Genomic DNA, 20,888 nt, shown 5'->3' on the forward strand with positions numbered 1-20,888 from the left:
GGATTGAGGGGACTTCCCTGCTGGTCCAGTGGTTAGGATTCTGCTTCCACTGCAGGGGGCACGGGTTCGATCCCTGGTCAGGGCACTAAGATCCCACATGCCGTGTGGCCAAAATAAATAAATTAATTAAAACACACAGATTTTTGAAAAAAGGATTGAGTGTACCATTCACCTTGGCTTTTTCCAAGTAGTTCCTCCTCCTCTTCTAAATGGCTCGAGTCTATGGCCATACCACCCCGAACCCAAAAATCAAAACGGCTCAAAAATTCACTGCATTTTCTGGCAATGTGGCAGGAGTACTGGGAATCAAACCAAACATACTGGGACAGCAGGAAGTGACCGAGGTGAATTCCGCGTGAGATCGTAAAGCAAATGTCCACAGAAAGTAGGCTCTGTGTCGTGGCACCAGCGGCCGAGGCGAAGATGGGCTTGTTCCTTGAGGTGCGGGGGCCCTAGGGGGGGATCCAAGATGCGGCAGGAGCAGCAGAGGGGCCTGCACCTGAGACCCCAGTATGTCCCTCTGTCACGTCTCGGGGCCCTCTGTCACCAGTAGAGGTGGACGCCGGGACGGGGGAGGGACAGAAACGCGCGGCTGCCGCTGTCTGACACCTCCCCACCCAGGAGGCACCCCGAGACTGGACAGCTTGCAACCAAAGCCACTGAGAAACTGATAAGAAATAAAGTGATTTCAGGCCCCCTGTGCTGTTTGGGGAAGACCAGCTGGGCTGAGCAGTGCAGGACTGCAGGCAGAGATCTGGGCGCTGGGGGTTTACCTTTTCCCAGGAGCCCTGGGAGCAAAGAGCTGAAAGGGAGGCGGGGGGAGGGGCTGCCGTACCTGCCGGGACCCTGCGGGGCGCCCTCAGCACAGCCCACTGCGATCCGTCATCGTCATCGTCATCTTCATCTTCATCGTTGATGGTTGGGGCAGCTGCTGAAGGAGCCGAGGGGATGGGGAACTTGAAGACAAATCCCACCACAGCCTGGGGCCCTGGAGGCGGCTGTGCTCTTGTCAGCGACCGGAGCCGCCCAGAGACCTCTTCAGTCCCTCCCGCCCCATCCCTGAGTTTTAGTGCCCAGAACCGTCCCCAGGGCCACATCGGGCGGGGCGGGGACCATTCCCGGCGTCCAGTGTGTGTCTGTGATTCTGCACAGGCTCTTCAGCCGGGAGGGGAAACAGTCTGCACGTAGAAAAGCAAGGCAGCTCACTCAGGGCTCAGTTTCCCAAGAGACTGGGACCAAATGGGGCGATTTCCCTGGTAGATGCCACAGAAAAGAGCCAGCCTCCTCCTCGGGGCAGCTAGGTGGTCAGAAGTGAACACGCGTGTATTTATGTGGCAGAAGCCCAGGGGCTGGGGCAGCGCACACCATCACATTCATCTTTCCTCAGAAAGGTACCCTCGTACCTTTGCTGCGAACTTGAAAAACGAATCTTTGTTTCTAGGGAGTTTGGGGGTTTCAGAACTGAGGGTCAGAGGGTTGTGGGGCGGTAATTTCTTCGTGAAGACTTGGGGTGGGGGAAGGGAGGCTCCTCTGAGCCCCGCCCCGTCTGGTCAGGTCGTCTGGTCTGCACCGTCCGTCTGTCTGTCCTGGGAGTGGGCAGCACCCTTGTGGCCCCGGTGACGCCCACCCGTCCAAATCCCTCTTTCCCGTCGGCAGGCCTATCGGCTTTCGGGTTAGGTTAGAAATCCTAACAGCACTTTTCTTCCTTCGGTTTATTTACTCTTGTGCACACTTTGGGGACTTGTTTAGGACAGACCCACGCTGGCCCAGCGACAGCGGACGTGACCCGGGGGCACACCTGGGGGCAGGAGAGGCCCCGTCTGACTCTTCTCCCACCACGTCCACGTGGACGCCAAGTCGCCAGCAGCCCCGGCCCCGCGAGCCCACCACCCACCCATCCCCCGAATGCGCTTCCGTGTGTCTCCTTCATTTTAATACCTTCTGACTTTCCTACCAAACGTCTCTTCATAAACAACAAAACAAGAGGGAGGGGGGATGGAGTATTTTAACAATACGAAGTATAAATAGTGGCGTTAGATTTTCATCACTCATTTGAAAGCCAGACATGAGGCTGAGGGAAGCAGGCTGCTGCAGGCGTGGACCTGAAAGGCGCCGCAGGAGACAAGCGCACGCCCCGCGGGCGGCCAGGTGCCCCGATGGCACAGCCCATCCTCACACCTGGCACCCGCTGCTCGGACATCATGGCCTTGGCCTGAGGGTGGCTTCTTGTGGGAGGACACGGGAAGCTCCAAGGGGACTCGGGGACTCGCCTGGTTCTGCCTGGTCTCCTGGGGAGAGGGAGGGAGGGAGCGGGTGATGCAGGGCCGGCGAGTCTCCTGGATGCCAGACCCGGGAGGGAGCGGGGGGCCCGGCCACTGCGGGCTGTGCCTTCTGCCACGCGCCGTCTGCCCCTCGGTTGGCCGAGGCCCGAGGAGCAGCGTCTACGCCATCGCCGGCTGTGCCCCCGCTTCGTCCAAGGAGCAGCTCTGGTGCCCACGTTGCAGCTTCTTCATCAGCCGCCGGAGTTTGCCGGGGAAGTTTCTGTCGATGTGGCGGTAAAGAAGCGGCACCACAGCGCTGCTGGCGAAGGCCAGGAACCTGGACAGGTCCTCGGCGAGGAGAAGCGTCCCCAGGTGGTGCCCGTCCACTGGCCTCCCCCGCGCAGCCAGGACCGTGCGCCCCAGGAGCGTCAGGTAGTGGGGCGTCCAGAGCCCGAACTGCACACACACGGTGGCCACCAGCAGCCTGTGCGCCGAGGGGTCCGGCTGGCCCGCGTCCCGGTCGAGCGGCGTGTCCTCCTTCCGGATCCGCGTGAGGAGCACGAGCGCGTACAGCACGGCCAGGCCGGGCACCAGGTACCCGCTGAGCAGCATGATGGCGTCGGCCGCCTCCGTGTCCCGCACCTGGGAGCACTCGGCCAGCCTGGCAGCCACGTGGCTGCAGATGTAGAAGAGCAGGGAGGAGAAGCCGGTGAGCAGGGCGCCGCCCCACACGAAGCCGCACACGTGCCTGGTGTTGTAGACGCTCGACATGTAGGTGCGCGGCAGCGCCCGCTCGATGTAGCAGTCGAGGCCCAGCAGCGCCGTGGAGTACAGGGTCACCAGCGCCGCCACGTTGAACAGCACCAGCAGCGTGACGTGGACCTCGCTGCCCACGTCCCACACGGCCCAGCCGGCAGCGCCGGGGCCCAGCAGGTGCGCAGGCGCCAGGGCGCTGAGCACCAGGCCGGCCGCGGCCATGTTGGCGAAGTAGACGTCGGGCATGGTCATGCCGCCCGGGTCGTGCAGGTTGACCAGCAGCAGCAGGGCGTTGTAGCCGAGGCCGAGGGGGACGCCGACAAGCAGGTAGAGCAGCGAGAGGGCGGACAGGGCCCGCTGGACGTGCTGGCAGGGGAGCTGGTCCTCGCCGCCCGTGCCGTTGAGCGGGCAGCTCCACATGGCGGGCTGTGGGGAGAGCAGCGCGTGAGTCCTCCCCTCCACCAGACCTGGGCCCCTCCCTGCCCCCTGAACCAGCTGGGACGGCCGGAAACTGTGCTGCGTGTTTTCTGTGACCCCGAGGTGGCACGGCTGCAAGCTGTGAGGACCCTACCGGCCACGGGAGCCTCCCTGGCCCTGTTTGCCAGCGAAACATACAGCTCTTGGAACCATAACATGCCTGCCGTCACCTTTTGGTGATGGGCGGTGACTGGGTGGGCCACGGCGACAAAAGCCTGTAGAGGAGGGGGTGGACCCGAGGCCTGGCCTCCCGCGGCCCCGTCAGCCCCCGCGGCCCCCTCGGTGGGAGCTGCAGCCCTGCCGGCGCATCCCTGGTTTCCCGCATCAGTCGCGGAATCCCGCGAGCCCCCTGCTCCGCCCTCCCCTCCGTCCTGCGTCTGGGCCGAGGCGTGCCGGGTCGGGGCGACGCAGGTCCCGAGCTGCTGCCCGCCTGCCGGCTCCGTCACCTCTGGGAGGGGCACGGCCGCCGCAGGGACACGGGTCCTCCCTCCAGAGCCCTGGGGTCAGGGGAGCCGGCGGGAGCTCCAGGCAGGTGACACGCCCTCATGGGGTCCTCGGAGCCTCTACGTCCTCTTCTTGCCTTTTCAGTGCTGGCTCCCTCTCTCCCATCTTCTTGCCGATTCAGTGCTGGCTCCCTCTCTCCCATCTTCTTGCCGGTTCAGTGCTGGCTCCCTCTCTCCCATCTCCGTCCCAAATGCCTGCAGGCTCCTGCCTGCTGAGCCACGGCCTGGAAAGTGGCTGGGGGCCGGGGAGCCGGTCCACCAGAGCGGCCTGTGCGTGCTGTGACCAGCCTGCGGCCCAGTCCCCCTCCACTCCGGCCTCACACGGCTCGCAGGGCGTCCAGCGGCCCCCCCGGGCCTCAGTCCCTACCCTCCTGCCGTCCACGCACTCTCACTCTCCCGCCACGCCTGCCCTGCCTCACTCCGGGCCCCACGTCTCCTGGTGCCTGGGCCGCACCTCTGCGCGCGTGGGCGTCCATCTGCGGGTTCTCGTGACGCCCCTCCTCCCGGGGCAGGTGCAGCGGCTCTTCCCTCTCTGTTTACAGCCAGTTTGAGGCACAAGGGTTGTGTCTGGAAGGACCAGCGCGTGGGATGGGCGGCCCTGCCCGCTGGCTCCCCCCATGGCCCCACGGCGGGTCCCCTGGTGCCCCCGCCCCTCCTGGGGATCCCCATCCACATGGAGGGCGGGCTCAGCCAGGGGAAGTCAACTGAGCAGAGGTTCTCGGAAACCGAGGACAGAAGGGGGGCCCTGCAGCCTCATGGGCCGCAGCCGAGGGCAGGGGGAGCGCTGTCGGCGGAGGAGCAGAGCTGCTGCCAGGGGCCCTGCCCTGGCCGAAGAATGGCTCAATTCTTGGGAGGTGGTCACATGGAGTAAACCTACTGAGAATTTCCTTCACAGACTCACGTGCTCGTACGGCCGGCTCACTCGGCCCAAGACAGGCTGTGAGCGTCTCGAGAGTCAGTGCCGGGTTTTAGATTAAAAACCTGCCCGAGTTTGTTTTCCAGCAGCTCATAAACACAGAACTTAGAAACTGTGCCCCGTGAGCTACAGGCAGCTCTGTGTGTGTCCTCTTAGTTATCAACCGTGAGGACACTTCCGATTTCAGATGCAGATCACGAGCTAAAAGTACCACTTTTCACTTGCTTTCAGTCCGTCTTTGCTTTTTGGCCCTACGTTCTTCCTGGAGGCCCCTCGTCTCCAGGTGTCATTCAGCGGGCCCAGGGCAGGGACACCTGTTGGGGGAGCCGCCTCATGCACAGATGAAGGTGCCTGGCGTTTTCTGAAGTGGGGAGGCCCATCCTCACCTGCGTGGGCACGCGGGGTGAGAAGAAGGGAAGGAAGCAGACGGGTGACACCGCTGGCACCGAGGGGACGTGTAACCAGGACACTTGCAGGCCGGGGGTGGGTGGCCACCTGGCTCAAGACTGCACGGGCGGCGCCTGTGGGCTTGCAGGGGAGCTGGGGGATCTCATTTGGGGACGCTCAGCAGGTGACTGCCTGCCCCGGCGGCAGGGCAGCCGGTCAGACCTGCTCGAAGCCCAGCCGGGTATCCCGAGGACGTCGGTGGGGGCGGCCGTCCTGCCCTGCCCAGGTCCCGGTGCTGCTCCTGCAGGATGCCCTGCCCCTCCCCCGCCGCCTGCGGTCCCCCCACTTCCCTTTGTGCTCTGGTTTTGCAAGTGCAGGAATCTGGAAACAAGACTCTCCTCCCCCCACCCCAGGCCATGTGAGGAGGGGGCCTGAGAACAATGGCTTGGCTCCCACCCTCCACACAGGCTCGGGCTGGGCTGGGCTGTCTTTCCAGTTACCAGCTCTGTTCACTTCCTTCCCGAGAAAGAGGAACTGGAACGGCTGCCAGCGCAGAGACCAGGATTCCAGGAAGGGCCCTCTCTACGGTCCTGTCCCTCCCAGAGGCAGGAGAGAAGAGGCCAGGTAGGCCCTGAGTGGCCGGGCTCCTTCTCTCCGGTGCCTCGGTGGGCCATCCTTGGTGGTGCCGAATGTGGAGCGCTTGGCGGTTTTCATTCTGAAAGCTGCCACATTCTCCCCAAGTGGCAGGATTAATAATCCAACTTCTGATGACCCCGTCACCTGCTGCAGCCCTCTCAGCTCCAGGGGTCAGGACGAGCAAGGACCCCAGTGGCCTCTCGCCCAGGCTGGCCTTAGGAACAGGCTGATCCTGTCGCCCTGTCCTTGGGGCCTTCCTGACACCTCCTGGTCAGAGCTGCCCACGCTGCTGCCCGCTGGGCCCCTCGAGGCTCCCGGGCCTGCCCTCTTCTGCACCCTCACTCCCTCCCCCCTCCCCTCCCCTCCCACCCTGCTGGCTCCCCTGCTGCTGCTGCTCTGTCCCATCCGCTGTCCTGTCCTCCCGGCTCTGTCCCATCCGCCTGCCCTCCTGCCTCACCTCCTCCGGGCCCGCCTCCAGACTCGCTGGCCGGGGCGGCCGCCTTCCTCTCGTGCTTTCGCTGCGTCTCCACTCTCCAAACCTCCCCCACGCCTCCTCCGGCACCAGCACCCAGTTGCAGCGCCCGCACCAGGCCTCGTCCACGACCCCTTCATCAGATGAGACGAGGAGTGGCCCCGACCTCCTGTCCTCCCACAGGACTACACCCAGGGGCCCTCCGTGGACCCCCACTCCTGCCAGCCCGGCTGGGTCCCAGTTCCGTGCCCGAACGTCTCTCTCCTGCCTGGTCGGGGTCCTAGCCTCCACCCAGGGCCCCTGCCTGACCTCCCTCCGCTGGGCCCAGGGAACATACAGGTGTGTGCGCGGTACGTCCACCCAGAGACGACCCAGTTGCTCTCGGATCCCAGCCTGCGGTTGCCTCTCTTCTGCGGCAGGCGTGCCAAGCCAGGGCTGCAACCAGCCTCGGTCCACGGAGCAGGGGCGCGCTGATGCGTGCAGGCGCGTTGCCTCGGGGATCACAGCGATGCTGGCCGCAGGACCGCCGAGCCCTGATCATCTGCTCGGCCGGCGTGTGGCCCTGGGCCGGGGGAGCGGGATGGTCGGCACCCGTGTCCTGGCCCGGCAGAGAAGCGGGAAGCAGCTCCGCAGGCCGGCACTGGCACGTGCCTCGGGCTGTCCGCGGTGGTCCAGTGACGGCTTTATCCTGCTCCTCCTATAAGGGGGTTGATTACTGAGCTAAAGGTGACTTGCATCCCCGCCGTGGGAGGGTTTTGTCTCTCTGGTTCCTGATGACGCTCCTGAAGCAGCAGCCTTGGCGCTGCAAGCACGGCGGCCTTCCCAGCGTCCGCTCCCCTGCCTGGTCCCGGCGTGGCTGCGATGCCGCGGGCGTCTGGCCAGTCTCGCTCGAGGGGATGGCGAGGTCTTTAGCTTCGGGCCAGGGTGGTTCCAGGCTTGGGGCCAGCAGTGGAGAGGAGAGAGGAGGGCGGCCAGCCTGGCAGAGCAGAGAGTACCTCGCCCGCGGGAGGGCACCGCCGGCCTGAGACTCCGGGGTGGAGGTCATCTCCCTGGGCCGGGGCGGAGGGCTCAGCTGACTCAGAACGTCGCCCCTGACACTGAAGCACCTGCTCAGGGTCTTTCTCTGCAGGCTTGGCTGCATGCGTGGCACAGGAGGGTAGCCCTGGGAGAGGCTGGAGCTCAAAAATCATGCTTCTTTCAGAGAATCTGAGAGGACCAGGAAGTCGGGCAGCGTTGGGCCCGATGAACGAGCTGGGCTGCGCGTGGCCTGCTGGGGCTGCTGCTTTGTGAGTGTGATGGGGAGCTCTCAGGCCTCCCTGCCCACCCGCTGCATGTGGGGCACCGGGGGCTGAGGGAAGCCTTTAAGGGAACAAAGCCGAGCTCACCACTCCTGCAGCACAGGGGGTCCCCTGTCGGACCCCAGTGGCCTTGCCCTCTGGAGGGAACCAGGCTGAGGCCCCAAGGCCAGAGGTTCATGGTCAGACAAGCTGGCGTCCACCTGTGGTATTTGGGCAGCGGCACTGCCACTGACCTCAAGCTAGCCCGTCAGAAGGGCATGGTGATAGGGCGGCCACCTCCAATGGGGCAGGCGGGGCGAGCCCTGCTCGGGGCTGCTGGATGTGGAAGTAGTGGTTTTGTCTCCACGGGAGGCCCAGGGCACGGAGCCGTTTCGGGGCTCTGTCCCACCCGCACCCGTTTCTGAGGACTCAGCTGTCTCTAGAGCCCCCTCTCTTCCTTGACTGTCACTCATCACAGATGTTCCTCTGCATAGAAGTACTGATAGTTTTCTTCCAAGATCCTCTCTGGGTTCCAATGATTATCTTTCAAGAAGACGTTCTCCCAGACTCGCCAACTTCCAGCCCTGGGAAGGCTCAGCCAGCCCGTGGTCACGCTGTGTGCCCCTCGGGTGGGAGCTCCCCCGGTTGTGCAGGGTGGGAGGCTCGCCGCGTGGCACTGAAGAGCTGTCTGCTCCAGGCTCGGGCGGGGAGGAGCGGAGACACCACGAGAGGGAAACCCACGGCCGCCTGGCTCCAAGGTGGACGCCGACATGAGTGCAGAGTGTGCGGCGCTGGCCCGAGCGCCCCAGGGCAGCTCTCCTGCTGTCTTGAATTCCGGAGAAGATGGTCCCCGGCTCTGCTCTGGGCCCTGAGCAGGCACCTCCAGGACGTCTGCCGGCTCTCTCTGGCAGCCAGGAGGCCCTGTGGCCTGGGTGGGTGCCGGGCCGTGCTGACTGGAGTCACATGTGGGCAGAGAGGGTCTTGCGGGACACGGGCTTAGTGTGGAGGCCCCCTCTAGGTGGCGTGGCTGGGCCTCAGGAAAGGTGAGCTGACAGGCCACGCCTCTGCTCAGCGGCCTAGGAAGCCCTGAAGCCCAGGAGGGGCCGTGGTGTCCGGGGCAGCAGCTCCCCCCCAATGATTGGTGACTGGGGGGCCCTGGTGGGGGACTGGCCACAGGCCTGGTCAATGGAGCGGAACAGCCGGGGCCAGGTGTGAAGCGGTGCCCACCTGGGGACCTCGGGGCCCCAGGGCGCATGTCCAAGCCCTGCTGCACCAAGGGCCCTGCTTTTATACTTTGAGAAAGCGGCTCGGATGCGCCCCCTGGCCTGACTCAGTCCTCCCCTCGGGAGGGACCCACGCTGCCTGCTGAGAGCTCTTGCTCGAGGGCTGCGGAGGGAACCAAGCAGTGGCCTGTGAGCTGGGCCGAGGGGCCGACACCAGGACTCCACGTGGTTGAGGACCGGGCTCCCTGGGCACCCTGCTCACAGCTGCCTGGCTTTGGTCCCTGGGTCAGGAGGTTGTCGGGAGGGTGGGGTGAGTGCGGTCGGCGGATGAGCCTGGCCCGTCCCGGCGTGGGCAGTAGGGCCGCGGCTCCTCACCCTCCTCCACATTCCGTTACCGCAGAGGAAGCTGCTGCGTGAACTCTCGCTCAGACTCTCTACCAGCTGACACGTGGGGAGAGGAAGCTGGGGGAGAGGGGACAGAGGGCTTGAGCGTGGTCACAGGCCCAGTGTGAGTGCTCACGGGGAGAGGCTGCGGGCCCCATCAGACCCCACATCACAGCTGAGGCCTCGGTGACAACACAGGCAGCGAGGCTCTGGGGCTGCGCTCGCTGAGCTGGGGTCTCCTCCCCGACGGCGCCCCTGCTTACAGATGCTCCGCGGTCCCTTCTTTCATTCTCTGCTGGCAAGGACCGCACGTCAGTTGGGCTAGCTGCTGGAAGTGTTTTGAGGCCAGATGTCAGCGTCTTTCTTCCTTGATTTTTTTTTTTTAAAAAGAGCCCAGAACGGTATAAACCAACCCTTCCAAAGTGAATGTCCACAGGTAACTAAAAATCTTGCTCAAGTTCAGGGCTACAGTGCACGGTGATCTCTGTGGAAGTTGGAGGAGGCCAGGAGCACGTCAGAGCAGCAGCCTGGCGGGGGGCGGGGGGCGGGGAGCGGGCGGCCGTGGCGGGCAGGGGGTCCTGAGTGTGCGCGTGCACGAGCGTGAGCGTGTGCACGCACACAGCCCGCAGAATGAAGAACCGGCTAACTCCCGTCCGAGGTCGCTGAACTCGGCCCACTGCACCCGTCTGTTCCCACCTGCCGAGAGCTCCCTGAAGCGGGAGCATTCCTTGATTGGTGCCCTGCAGCCTGGCTGGCTGTGTCCGGGGAAGAGGAGGTCCGAGATGGTGTCACAGGCTTTTCCCCAGAGTGCCTGGGCAGTGCAGCTCGGCCTGGCTGACGTCCTGGAGACCCGCCGCGCACCATACCTGGACTTCAGCTGAATGCTCTGGAGCCATCAAAATGCGCTGAAAATGACTCCTGAATGTTTATTTCCTTTTGTAATAACAGGCGGAGGCTCTAGCTACAATTAACATGCAGCTGGTAGGAGCCAGACGGTCCGGAAAGGCTGATGTTTTCACAGGTCTTCAATGTAGAGAGCTTACGCTACTGATTCCTATCACAGACGCTGCGCCTTCCTGGCTGTGGTAAGAAACGGTCCATTACGTAGATGGGGTGTTCTGATTTTTGTAGCCTGTTGCTTTTTAAGGTTCTGAACCGAAGAGTGGTGAGTGTGAACCACGTAGCCTGCCTCAGGCATAAACTGAGCTGCCTCTGGCTCTCCGGGGGACAGAACGGCACGTCCGCCGCTCGGGAAGGGCTGCAGGAACGGGGACCGACGGCCCGGGACACCCGCCCGGGGCCCCAGGCTCCTCGCCCTGGAAGAATATGGGACACGTGTTCCTTTGTTTGTGGAGCACTAGTTCCTTGCCTTTTTCTTGTCCCCCGCCTTTTTCTTGTCCCCCGACTACCTTGGTTTGAGGCTAATGCTCCTTCCAGGTAATCTCAACCAGGGGAAAACAGAACCAGGAAGACTCGCTCAGAAAGTCAACGGCCACACTGAGAACAGACCGGGCCTCCACTCAGGCTCGGGCAGACTGGCACCCTGTTGGGCTCCCCACCCCGCCCTGCCTTTCCCTGGTGTGCTCTTACCTGGGGGGTGCTCGGAGCCACAGATCTTATCGCTGCCCGTGGTTCTTTCCAAGGGAGGAACGCCGGCAGTTATTTTTGCCCATTACACTTGGTATAATGGCGACAGTTGCTTCCTTGGTTCTCATTAAAACTGGGAAACTCCTAGGTGTGCTCCGCCCTCCCACCGCGTGTGTGGGAGGCAGGGGACCCCGGGGGGACACACGGGACAGGCGGCCCGTGTCACCCTGTCCCTCCGCTACTCAAGGGGTGCTCTGTTGGCAGGTCTCGGGGGCCGAACTCGGCCCCTTGGCAGCATCGTTTTAGCTTCTCAAATTAGAAAGTTCACTTTTACTCCCTAGACTGAGTGCCCTCTGCTCTTTGATGCCTGGCTGGTATTTTGGGGTCCTGGGCCTGTGAGACCCCGTGGACAGACGCAGCCTGGTGCGGCCCAGCCGTGCAAGAGGCTCCAGCCGTAGAGAGCTGAGGAGCCGGCGGCGAGCAAGGGGAGGTAGCTGGACACTCTGCTGAAGGAGGAAGCAGCCTGCTTCTGTCGCGTGCAGAACCCAGCAGCCCTGACCCCAGACGCAGCCCTGGTGTGCAACTGGGGCGTGAAAGGCCGGGTGGCAGGTTGTACTCTCGGGGTCCAGATGACATCCTAGGGCCTGGAGGATGGATGCAGCTTCCCCAGGGAGCACCTTCCTCTCCCGGCCCCTGAAAGCGGCCGGTCCCTCTTCCCACCTGTAATCACGCACGCATACCCCCTGGCAGGGATCTTTGCAGGCAGGTCACTTCTTAGTTATATAATAGGTATAAGCAGTTCTCCGTTCTAACCTAAAACCCCCCACACCCACATCCAGTGGATACACGTGCCTTTCTCCCGTCACCCGCCTGCCAGGGGCTTCTGAGTTCCAGGGACCCCAAGTCAGTGCAGAACAAATGCTGTGCTCGTCTCTCCTCAGGGTGTTTCCATACCCCCCAGGGAAGCAGGACAGCAGCAGTCAAGGGCAGGCCCCCCCCCCCCAAGCTTCCTGTCCATGACTCGGCACAGTACGCACTCACCAGAGGAAGCTATGGTTTTTCAAAGTCTATTATCTTAGAGAGGACTTCTCCATTTAGGAAGATGCTGGAGGTTCCGGTGTGGAGAGCTGGACCCTGCAGCGGGTCGTGGAGTGTGTGGCCGTCCCCTCAGCGTAATTATCAGTAGGGCCTCTTTCCCTCTCAGCAGCGCCCTGGTGAGGACCCAGATGGGACGGTAGTGTGTCTGGCCCCCCCGTCATGCGTGAGCAGCCTGGAGCACAGTCAGAGACACCGCGCTCACACTCTCGTGTCTGCAGAGGCCGGGAAAGCAGGCTGCTCGCCCCTGGGTGACTGAAGGCCAGCCCGCTAGATGCTGCAGACGGAGAGTGGGGAGGAGGGGGCCCGCTGCTCGGCCGAGGCACGGAGCTGGCTGTCGGCAGGCGGCCTGGAGCTGCCAAGTGAGTGCACATCCAGCGATGGGGGGCCAGTCTGTCAGGTCCAGGCTCACCCTCTGTCTCCCCAAAGCCCGGACAGACTGCGACACTGAGACCAGGGCCCCACCGAGACCATGAACCCGGCTACCGTGTTCATGTCACTAACTTGGTGTTGGGTTTCCTGTGCTGGTACGTGGGTGCTCAAAGGCGGGGGCACTGCCTTCTCAAGTTTTGAAGGAGCCTCATGCCCAGGGGTCTTTATCTTTTTATCAAGTGTCCTAGACCATTAACGACACTTGATATTTCCATTTAGACGTCGTTCCAGAAGTTCCTAAGATGTTGTAATCATAAAAGGGGACGAAAGTTACAACCACGGTGACCCAGGAGCGGGCGGTCAGTCCCCGGCAGGACATGTGAGGAACCGGCGGCGCTGCTGAGCCTCCTATGCGGCCAGCAGCTCTCAGCTGCCCGGACAGGTGAATGACCGCAGGGCAGCGGCCCCGGCCGGCTGGGCTCCGCACGGCTGGAGGGCAGCCACGGGCGGGGACAGCGCTCCCACCCGCCGGGGGACAGCGCCCGGGCGGGGCCGAGGGGACCCGAGAGTCAGAGCGGAGCACCGGCCCCGGCCGCTGCGTCCCGTGCTGCTCCCGCGCGGGCCGAGACCCCCGAGTGTGCCCGTCCGCCCCCACCCCGCGTCCGGCGCCCACTCACCGGCTCGCTGGGCCGCGGACCGCGCAGTCGCCGCGAGGGGGGCAGCTCGGGGCTCCGAGAGAGGCGGCGGGGCTGACGGCGCGCACGCCGCGCGGGCCTGTGTACACACGTGACCGCGCCGCTCCCGCCCCGCCCGGGAGTCCGCCCCGCCCCCGGGGGCGCGCCGCTGGCCGGCGCTCGTTCGGCCGAGGGCTTGGGCGGGCCAGATTGCTGAGTCAGAACGCGCTCTAATCCGCAGGGGACGGACACCCCGCCCTCGGAGGTTGTAATCGGGGCCTGCCAGGCGCACCTGCTCCTCTTCCCCAAGAGTGCTTGCTGGCTCCAGGTTCACCCCTTACTTCCTGGCCTGAGGAATTTCTTTGTAAACAACTGGCCGCAGGAAAACCGTTTAAAGAGACAGTGCGCTGTTTGCAGTCTCATTAATTCCGTAGCTGCTGTTCTAATTGGGTGTTGGGAAAGTTACGGAACAAGGTCGTTTTCTCTGCTCTAAGGCTTGTGCTGTAATAGTGCTCCTGGCAACGCGATCTGGCTCCAGAGCTAAGAACGTTTCTGAAAATCCGAGTGTGCTGTGTGACCAGGGGTTGATGGAACAGGAATGATGAGAATAGTAACCAAGGCTGGCCCTGGGTGTCATGGTCCTGCCGGCTGGGCTCAGGGCTCCACCTTGGGCCATCCTGCTTGACAGGACAGCTTCCTGACCAAGGGATCCGAGAGGGAAGTTGGGGGTCAGCTGGGGGACCAGACTGCCTCTCGCTCTCTGTCAAGGTCATGTACAGACCCCTGGGGCCCCCACCCTCCCTTTGGCCCTGTTGTCGTTACAGTAAGTTGCTCCTCATCCCAGCACCAGGTCTTTGTGGCAGCAGGCAGGCATCCAGTCGTGGGAAGGCTAGTCCCGTCAGCCGGCACGGACATCCAGCAGCGAGGGAGGACGGGCTGTGTGCCAGCTTCTGTTCTGGGCCCTCAGAGCAGCCTTTCAAGGTATATGCTCCATGTTTCATCAAGTCGGAGACTCCGTCAGCGCTGCACACGCCAAAACGTTATGGACCGCTGCAAGAAAAGAGTGTGACGCTGTCTCTCGTAAGAAGCGTGCTGATCTTAGAGTCGTCAAAGTGAGGAAATATGCCTTACTATCAGTGGAGTACGACGCCCTGCTCATTTTAAATTGTACTGAGGCTCAGAAAACTTAAGCAGCGTGCCCGGGGTCATGCAGCAGGGTGGAGCCAGAATTTGCACTCAGGTGGTCTCTGCTTTCTAGATCTAGGGCTTGGGACTTTGGGTCGTCCTAGCGATCTGCCTAAGACGTGTTGTTGTCTACTTGTTTGAAAGGCCCAGGACCCCAGGATTCCTGGTCAGAGTCCCTGGAACACCAGGCTCGGCAAGGCTCACCCTCTGGAACGTGGCCCTGGAACGTGGGCTCTGCCCACGGGGTGCTCCCCGCCTGGTCAGCTGCTGGTCATAACTGGGAGAAAGCAGGCGTTCGGCTCCGTCCAGTCCAGGCCCCTTAGCCCTCGGGTCACCCCCACTGCCTTATCTGCAGAGAAAGACTTCCTCCACCAAGCAGGCCCCGGCCAGGAAGAATGGCAGAGTCTGTGTGTGTCGGGGGATCTTCAAAGTGGACCCACCCTCCAGCTGAGCCCAGATCAGCGTTCTCTAGCTGGGGAATGTAAACACGCTCCGCGGGGCCCCAGCTCTGTGGCCTGCTGCTAGCTGCTCCCAGAGCTCAGGCCAACTCCTGTGCAAGACCCAGGTGTCTGCAGGGACAGCTGTACCGTCCTGGGGGCGGGAGGTGTGGGAAGCTGATCCTGGTTCCTGGGTTTCCAACTGCATCGTCTAGTGTTGACTTTTGAAAACCGCGTGGAGTCGGCCTCCCCTGCTGTTTCTGGTGAAGGCCCCCAAGGAGCAGTCAAGTGCTGCCGGGCCCCAGGCCTCTACCTTTGTAGCTGCACACGCCGTGTTCACAAGGCTGGTGCCCTAACTATGCCACACTCTGTGGAGCAGAGACTCCGGCCGGTGCTCTGCTGGGCTCATGGACACGCCTCTCCGTGGATGTAGACTGCTCACCAGTCTTGAGACTCGGCCAGTCTTCCTGGTTGTCCTCGAGCAGCAGTCGATCCCACGCCGGGGGCTCTGGACTGCTGGTCAGGGACTCGAGGGTCACCTGCTGCGGGGGCCGCACTTGGTCCTTCCCTCGGGGGCGGCGAGGGTGACGGCTGCCCTCGCTGACAAGGCAGGTGGGTCTTTCTTTTTAGGAGTTAGGCACCTTTAGGAGATGCACCTTTTTAGGAGTTTCACACCTACGAAGAAATGTGATTCTGTGTGAAACGTGGGTCAAGGGCAAGGAACGTTTAAAGTTCCCTTGTTAGTTCTTGCGAGTGTGGCTTGTAGTGAGGTTATGTGTTTTGATGTCTCTGTGGTTCTGTTACTGTAAGTCGTGTTGCTCAGGTCCCGGTAGTTGACTTTGATAAGGAAGCATGAGGGCCTGGTGAGAACCCGAGTCCCACCCGGGAGGGGCCGGGGGTGGACGTCAGTTGACAGCTGGGCCCGTGGTTTCTGTGTGGTCATCCTGGGTCGTCACCCTTGTCAGTGCAGTTGCCTCACTGCCCCCCCCCCTTTCTAAATCCCACCCTACTCGGCCTCTGCCGGCACCCCTTCTGTCCTCCGTGGAAGCAGATCCTGCCCATTATTAACGTGAGAAGCGCCCGGGGTGGGTGTGTGACAGGGTCCCTGCCCTCGGCGTGCAGGGCCTGGAGCGGGGGCCACCCAGACTCCAGGAGGGCAGTGGAGCGGCACCCGGTGTCAGCCCTGCCCGAGATGCGCCTTTCCTGGCCTGGGGGAGACCAGTGGCTCTGAGAGGTCAGCACGCTGACGGGGCCCGCCCTCCAGGAGCCCCAGGCCGGCGCGAGGCAGGCCGTGAGCCGGGGCTCTGGTCCCCGACAGGGAGCACCAGGGACGCCGGGAGTCGGCAGGGGTGCAGCTGGGCCAGCCTGGAGGAGGTCCACCGAGGCCCAAGCCACGGCCTCAGCCACGCTCGGAGACCTGGTCCCGGGGCTCTGTCTAGCCTGAGGCCGACGAGCGCCCCGCACGCCTAGCAGCCCCGGCACAGCCTTCGTGGTGCTTCTTAGGTCTGGAAAATGTGGCCCCTCCGGAGAGCCCCTGGGCGGCCGCCTGATGGCAGCCGGCTGGGGGGTGCGGGAGGCTCCTCTGGCTCTCAGGTGTCCCGACGCTCGCCCGGCAGCGGCCTGCCCTCCCCTGCCCCGTGGCCGTCTTCTCATCCTGGTCTCCATGTGCGAAAGACCACCGACCCCAGCGGGTGGGCCACGAGCCAGGCTGTGTCTCCTCCGCGTCCGAGCCGGCGGCAGCGGCGAGGACACGGCCCTGTGGACGCACCCTGCGCGGAGGGCCCCGCTGTCCACTGCGGTTCCGGCACCGCGCCGCCTCGCCCTGCTCCTTCTCCACACGCCTCGCCAGCCCGGCTGCCCCGGCTCTGGCACGGCCGCTCCAGCCGTGGGTCGGGAGACGAGGGCAGACCCCCACCCCCGCTGCGGGGCACGCGTACGGGGGTGCCCGGGCACGCGGGGGCTTCGCGCCTGGGCGCCCCTCACCCAGCAGCAGCAGCAGCGCGGATCGTCTCGGGGATTGTAGGTTAACCCGCCATGTGCTTAATGGATGTTCGTCGCGGCCCCGGCTGTTCAGCCACGTCGGCTCTTGTGTCCAAGAGAAACCGGCGCTGAGCCTGCTTATTCTCCGCACCGCACGAGGGTGCAGGGCGAGTCGGGTGGTCGTGGGCAAGGTCGCCCACGGTGCCACGGCACCCGTGGGACCCGGGAAGGGGCCCCGATCGCTGGCCTTGTGCCACAGTCTTTACGGAGTGATTTCCTGCACTTGAGTGGGATTCCCAGTGGCCACCAGGCCCGGTTTAGAGAGGCCGGGCGCCGGGGGATAACGGACCCCTGACCAGAGCAGACAGCTGGGGCTCCGTGCGGCCCGGCAGGCTCATCAGGGCGCCTCCCAGCTCCCGGGGACGCTTTGGCAGCTCCGCTTTGCAGGTGGGGAGACCAAGGCCCCGCGAGGAACTGACCTACACAGGGTCCTGCCACGGTCATGAGCTGGAGCCCAGGTCAGTACCAGGTCGGTGGGCTTTGGTGGCCCCTCGTGCTCCCTGTTCTGAGGAGCAGGGATCAGTCCATCCTCTGCGGTGGGCACAGCGCCTCAGCCTTTGTGCAGCCCTGCCCGTGGGCCCCAGGGTGCTCCCCCGCTCAGACAGGGCGGGTTTCCCCGTGGCCGTCTGAGCGGTCCTGGAGGGGTAGAGCCAGCGTGGCTACAGGGCCACGTCCGCTCGGTGGTTTTCTCGAAGCTGGATCTTCCCTCAGAGCCGAGGATGTGGAGGAAGTTGACGGTGGGAGCCCGTGAGATGCCGAGTGGTCGTCTGACTTCGGGAGGCCGGCCTCCGCGGTGCAGCCTCAGAGGCTCCTTCCCAAGGAGTCAAGTCAGCACTCCCCAGAGTCAGGGGAGACCTTGGCACGTCACCCAACTCTGCTGATGAAACTTTTCTGCCACACTTTTAGCCAAGAAGAGCTCAAGGTCCGGCTTCCAAATAATGCAATCAATGACAATATTCCGTTACTTAGAAGAAGCTGTTCCGCTGTAGTCATGTGTGCTTTTATTTGTGTGTACTGCGTGTGTGTGTGTGTGTGTGTGTGTGTGGTATAAAACATACGGATCATATCAGAGCCGTACGCTGAAGTGTTCCAGGTGCGTGTGAAGAAATGATGAGATGTTTGGGGGTGAGGGGAGGAGGAGGAGATGGGCCACACCGTTGGACACAGGGGGTCACCACGCTTCCCTTAATGACAGAAAGAGGAGAAAAGAGGGAGGGCTGTGGGCCTGAGCACGTCCCGGGGCCGCCTGCTGGGACCTGCGTCCTGCCCCATATGCGCTCACCCCTTCACTCCTCCTGCAGGAGGGGGTTCACAAAGCCGGACTCGCTGTCTTGCTGACGGTTGGCGGGGAGCCTCTGTCACGCCCTGTCCCTCGAGGGAGCCCGTCGGTCGCTGCCAGACTGAGTGCTGCTGCTGCCGGTTAGGACCTCGCGTGCATGCACCTCGAAGCTGGGGTTAGGAGGGGAAAGAACCAGAGTTTTTATTCTGGGAGTTTATTTTTTCTCTTCCCAAACCTTTAATTGACGTTAAAAATAGTGCATGTGGGGCTTCCCTGGTGGCGCAGTGGTTAAGAATCCGCCTGCTAATGCAGGGGACGTGGGTTCGAGCCCTGGTCCGGGAAGATCCCACATGCCGCGGAGCAGCTAACCCCGGGCGCCACAACTACTGAAGCACGCGCACCTAGAGCCCGTGCTCCGCAACAAGAGAAGCCACCGCAATGAGAAGCACGCGCGCTGCAACGAAGAGTAGCCCCTGATTGCTGCAACTAGAGAAAGCCTTCATGCAGCAATGAAGACCCAACACAGCCAAAAATAAATTAGTTAAACTAATTAATTACTTAATTTAAAAAAATAGTGCAGGTGACACAGTGCTTCCTGGAGAGCGGGAGCGGGGTCCCCGGAGGGGCACGTGGCCCGGGGTTTTCTCTCAGCAGCGCGTGCTGGGGGCATCCCGGAGCCTGCTGGCCACCTGCCGTTCAGGCGTGGCCCCAGAAGCCAGGGCACCGTCCCCACTACAGTGAAGGGTCCCAGGCCCAGGTCTGGCTGAGCCATATGGGGAAGGCAGTCTGCCCTATGCCAGGATCCTGCCCGAGGACTCAGAGGAGGGTGGGTGGGGGTGTGGGTTTTTACCCCACGTGACCTGTGGAAATGATGGGGGGTGGGTCCGGCAGGCTCCCCTGCACAGAAAAGCGCGGGCTCAGGGCCGAGGCTAGATGCTGGACATTCGTGCAGGCTGGTCCCCCACCCGTGGCCTTGCTCCCTCTGCCTCGGACGGATGGCCATCACTGAGGTGTGCAGCAGATTTCAGGACGCGAGATCAACATACAAAAGTCAAACTGTATTTCTGTGCGTTAGCCGTGAACGCTGAAACTGAAATTTAACATGGCAGTGTGGTGCCATTCCTACCAGCCCAGCCTTGCTGCTGGTTTTCCCTATCCTTTGGGCATTTGCACTCTTCATGGAGCAGGTTTTTCCATGCAGGAGCCACTTTTTTTGTTCAGGGGTAAGTTGGGGTTTTTCAGGTGCCTCCTTCCTTATTCTCTTTCCTAACCCTATGCAAGCACCTCTGGCCGCCATCATCCCCTGCGATGCCGGAGGGCTGCCACCCAGGCTCTTGGGCCCAGGGGTAATGCCTCCTAGAGGGAGACTGCACTCTAGTTCTCTGGCGTGGCCTGAGGTGTGGGTGGGCGTGCTTGGTGGAAGGCGGGGGGAGGTGAAGGGGGAGAGGTGGGAGGACTGTCGTTGCTCCTTGGAGTTTGGTAAGGAGGGTGGGCCTAGGGCTTGGCAAGCGCCACTTATGGCAGGTTTAGAAATTTCCAAATAAATCTCTGTTTATTAGTGGTAAGCAAAAACAAACAACAGTGTGGTGTTAATGGAGGGAGAGACACAGATCTGAATAGAGACCCCAGAAACTGTCCCACATCAGCAACTTGATTTTCGGCAGAGGTGTAAATGTAATTCAGTGGAGAGTCTTTTCAACAAACGGTGCTGCAGTAATAAGACATACACAGGGAAAAAGTGTGTCGATTCCTTGGGCTCTTCTATGTTGACCATCATACCATCTGTAAATATAGACAGTTGTATTTCTTCCTTTCCAATCCGAGTGCCTTCGATTGCACTTTCTTGCTTTCTTGCCCTGGCTGGAACATCTAGTGCTGTGTTGAATAGCAGTGGTGAGGGTGGATCTCCTCACCTTGTTCCCAATCTGGTGGGGGGAGGGGGCAGTTTTACATGTTACATACCAAGTTGAGGAAGCTCTTCTCTATTACTAGTTTTCTGAGAATGTATATCATGAATGAGTTTTGAATTTTGTCACACGCTTTTTCTGCATCAGTTGATATGGTCATGTGCTATTTCTTCTTTAGCCTGTTGATACGACGGGTTTATTAGATTGATTCTTGAATACTGAACCAGGCTTGCGTCTGTGGAATAAACTCTACTTGGTCATGGTGTATAATTTTTTTTATACGTTGCTGAGTAGGATTTTTGCATTTATATTTATGAGAGATTTTGGTCTATATTTTTCTTTTCCTTTCATTCTTTTTCCTTTCGTACTATTTTTGTCTGGCTTTGGTAACAAGGTAACACTGGCCTCATAGAGCAAACTGGGAAATGGTTCCTTTGCTTCCATTTTCTGGAAGAGCTTATATAAAATTGGTGTTAATTCTTCTTTAAGTGTTGAATAGAATTCCAGCGAAACCATCTGGGCTTGGACATAAGGTTCTGGAGTCAGGCCTGCTGTCGCTTTAGTGACAGCCAGGCCCTGCGATGGCCGTCTCTGGAGGGGCTGGCGGGCCGGCTGCACCAAGGCCTTCAGCAGCACTTTGCTTCCTCTTGCTTGTGGCCGACGGCAGACCCTGCTGCCCTGGGGCTGGGGCTCCCCCCATACTCACACGCACACTCACGATTTCCACCCACCAGATGCTTCCAAGCAGGGCGTGACCCGCTGGCGGGGCCACGTGTGAGGGAAGGGGTTTGTGCGGGAGCTCTGGGGGCTGCGAGCAGATGTCGGCATCCAGGCGGGTGTTCCAGACCCCCTGCAGCACTTCCTGTGATTTCACCAGTGGTTGGTTCTCAGGAGGTGGCGTGCCCTGGAACGCTGGGCACGCTGATCAGCCAGACGTTCCGGCTAATAATGTCTGCGTTGGACATATTTATTCTTCGCTGAATGACTCAGAATGATCCCCATGATCTTGGGGTGCTGGTT

The 20,888-nt window shown here is 61.9% G+C and overlaps 2 protein-coding genes across 5 annotated transcripts in view; one reads left to right on the forward strand and one right to left on the reverse strand.

The window, feature by feature from the left end:
- Positions 1-20,888, forward strand: part of C16H7orf50 (chromosome 16 C7orf50 homolog) — a 105,774-nt gene that overhangs the window by 62,347 nt on the left and 22,539 nt on the right. The gene's annotated exons all lie outside the window — the stretch shown is intronic.
- Positions 1,905-13,100, reverse strand: GPR146 (G protein-coupled receptor 146). Its single transcript, XM_068524301.1, has 2 exons — positions 13,024-13,100; positions 1,905-3,443 (listed from the first exon to the last, which is right to left on the reverse strand). Exon 2 carries the CDS (start codon positions 3,435-3,437, stop codon positions 2,442-2,444), a length of 996 nt encoding a protein of 331 aa, XP_068380402.1. The 5' UTR covers positions 3,438-3,443; positions 13,024-13,100; the 3' UTR covers positions 1,905-2,441.

The sequence above is a fragment of the Eschrichtius robustus genome, chromosome 16, assembly GCF_028021215.1.
Source record: "Eschrichtius robustus isolate mEscRob2 chromosome 16, mEscRob2.pri, whole genome shotgun sequence".
Taxonomy (NCBI): domain Eukaryota; kingdom Metazoa; phylum Chordata; class Mammalia; order Artiodactyla; family Eschrichtiidae; genus Eschrichtius; species Eschrichtius robustus.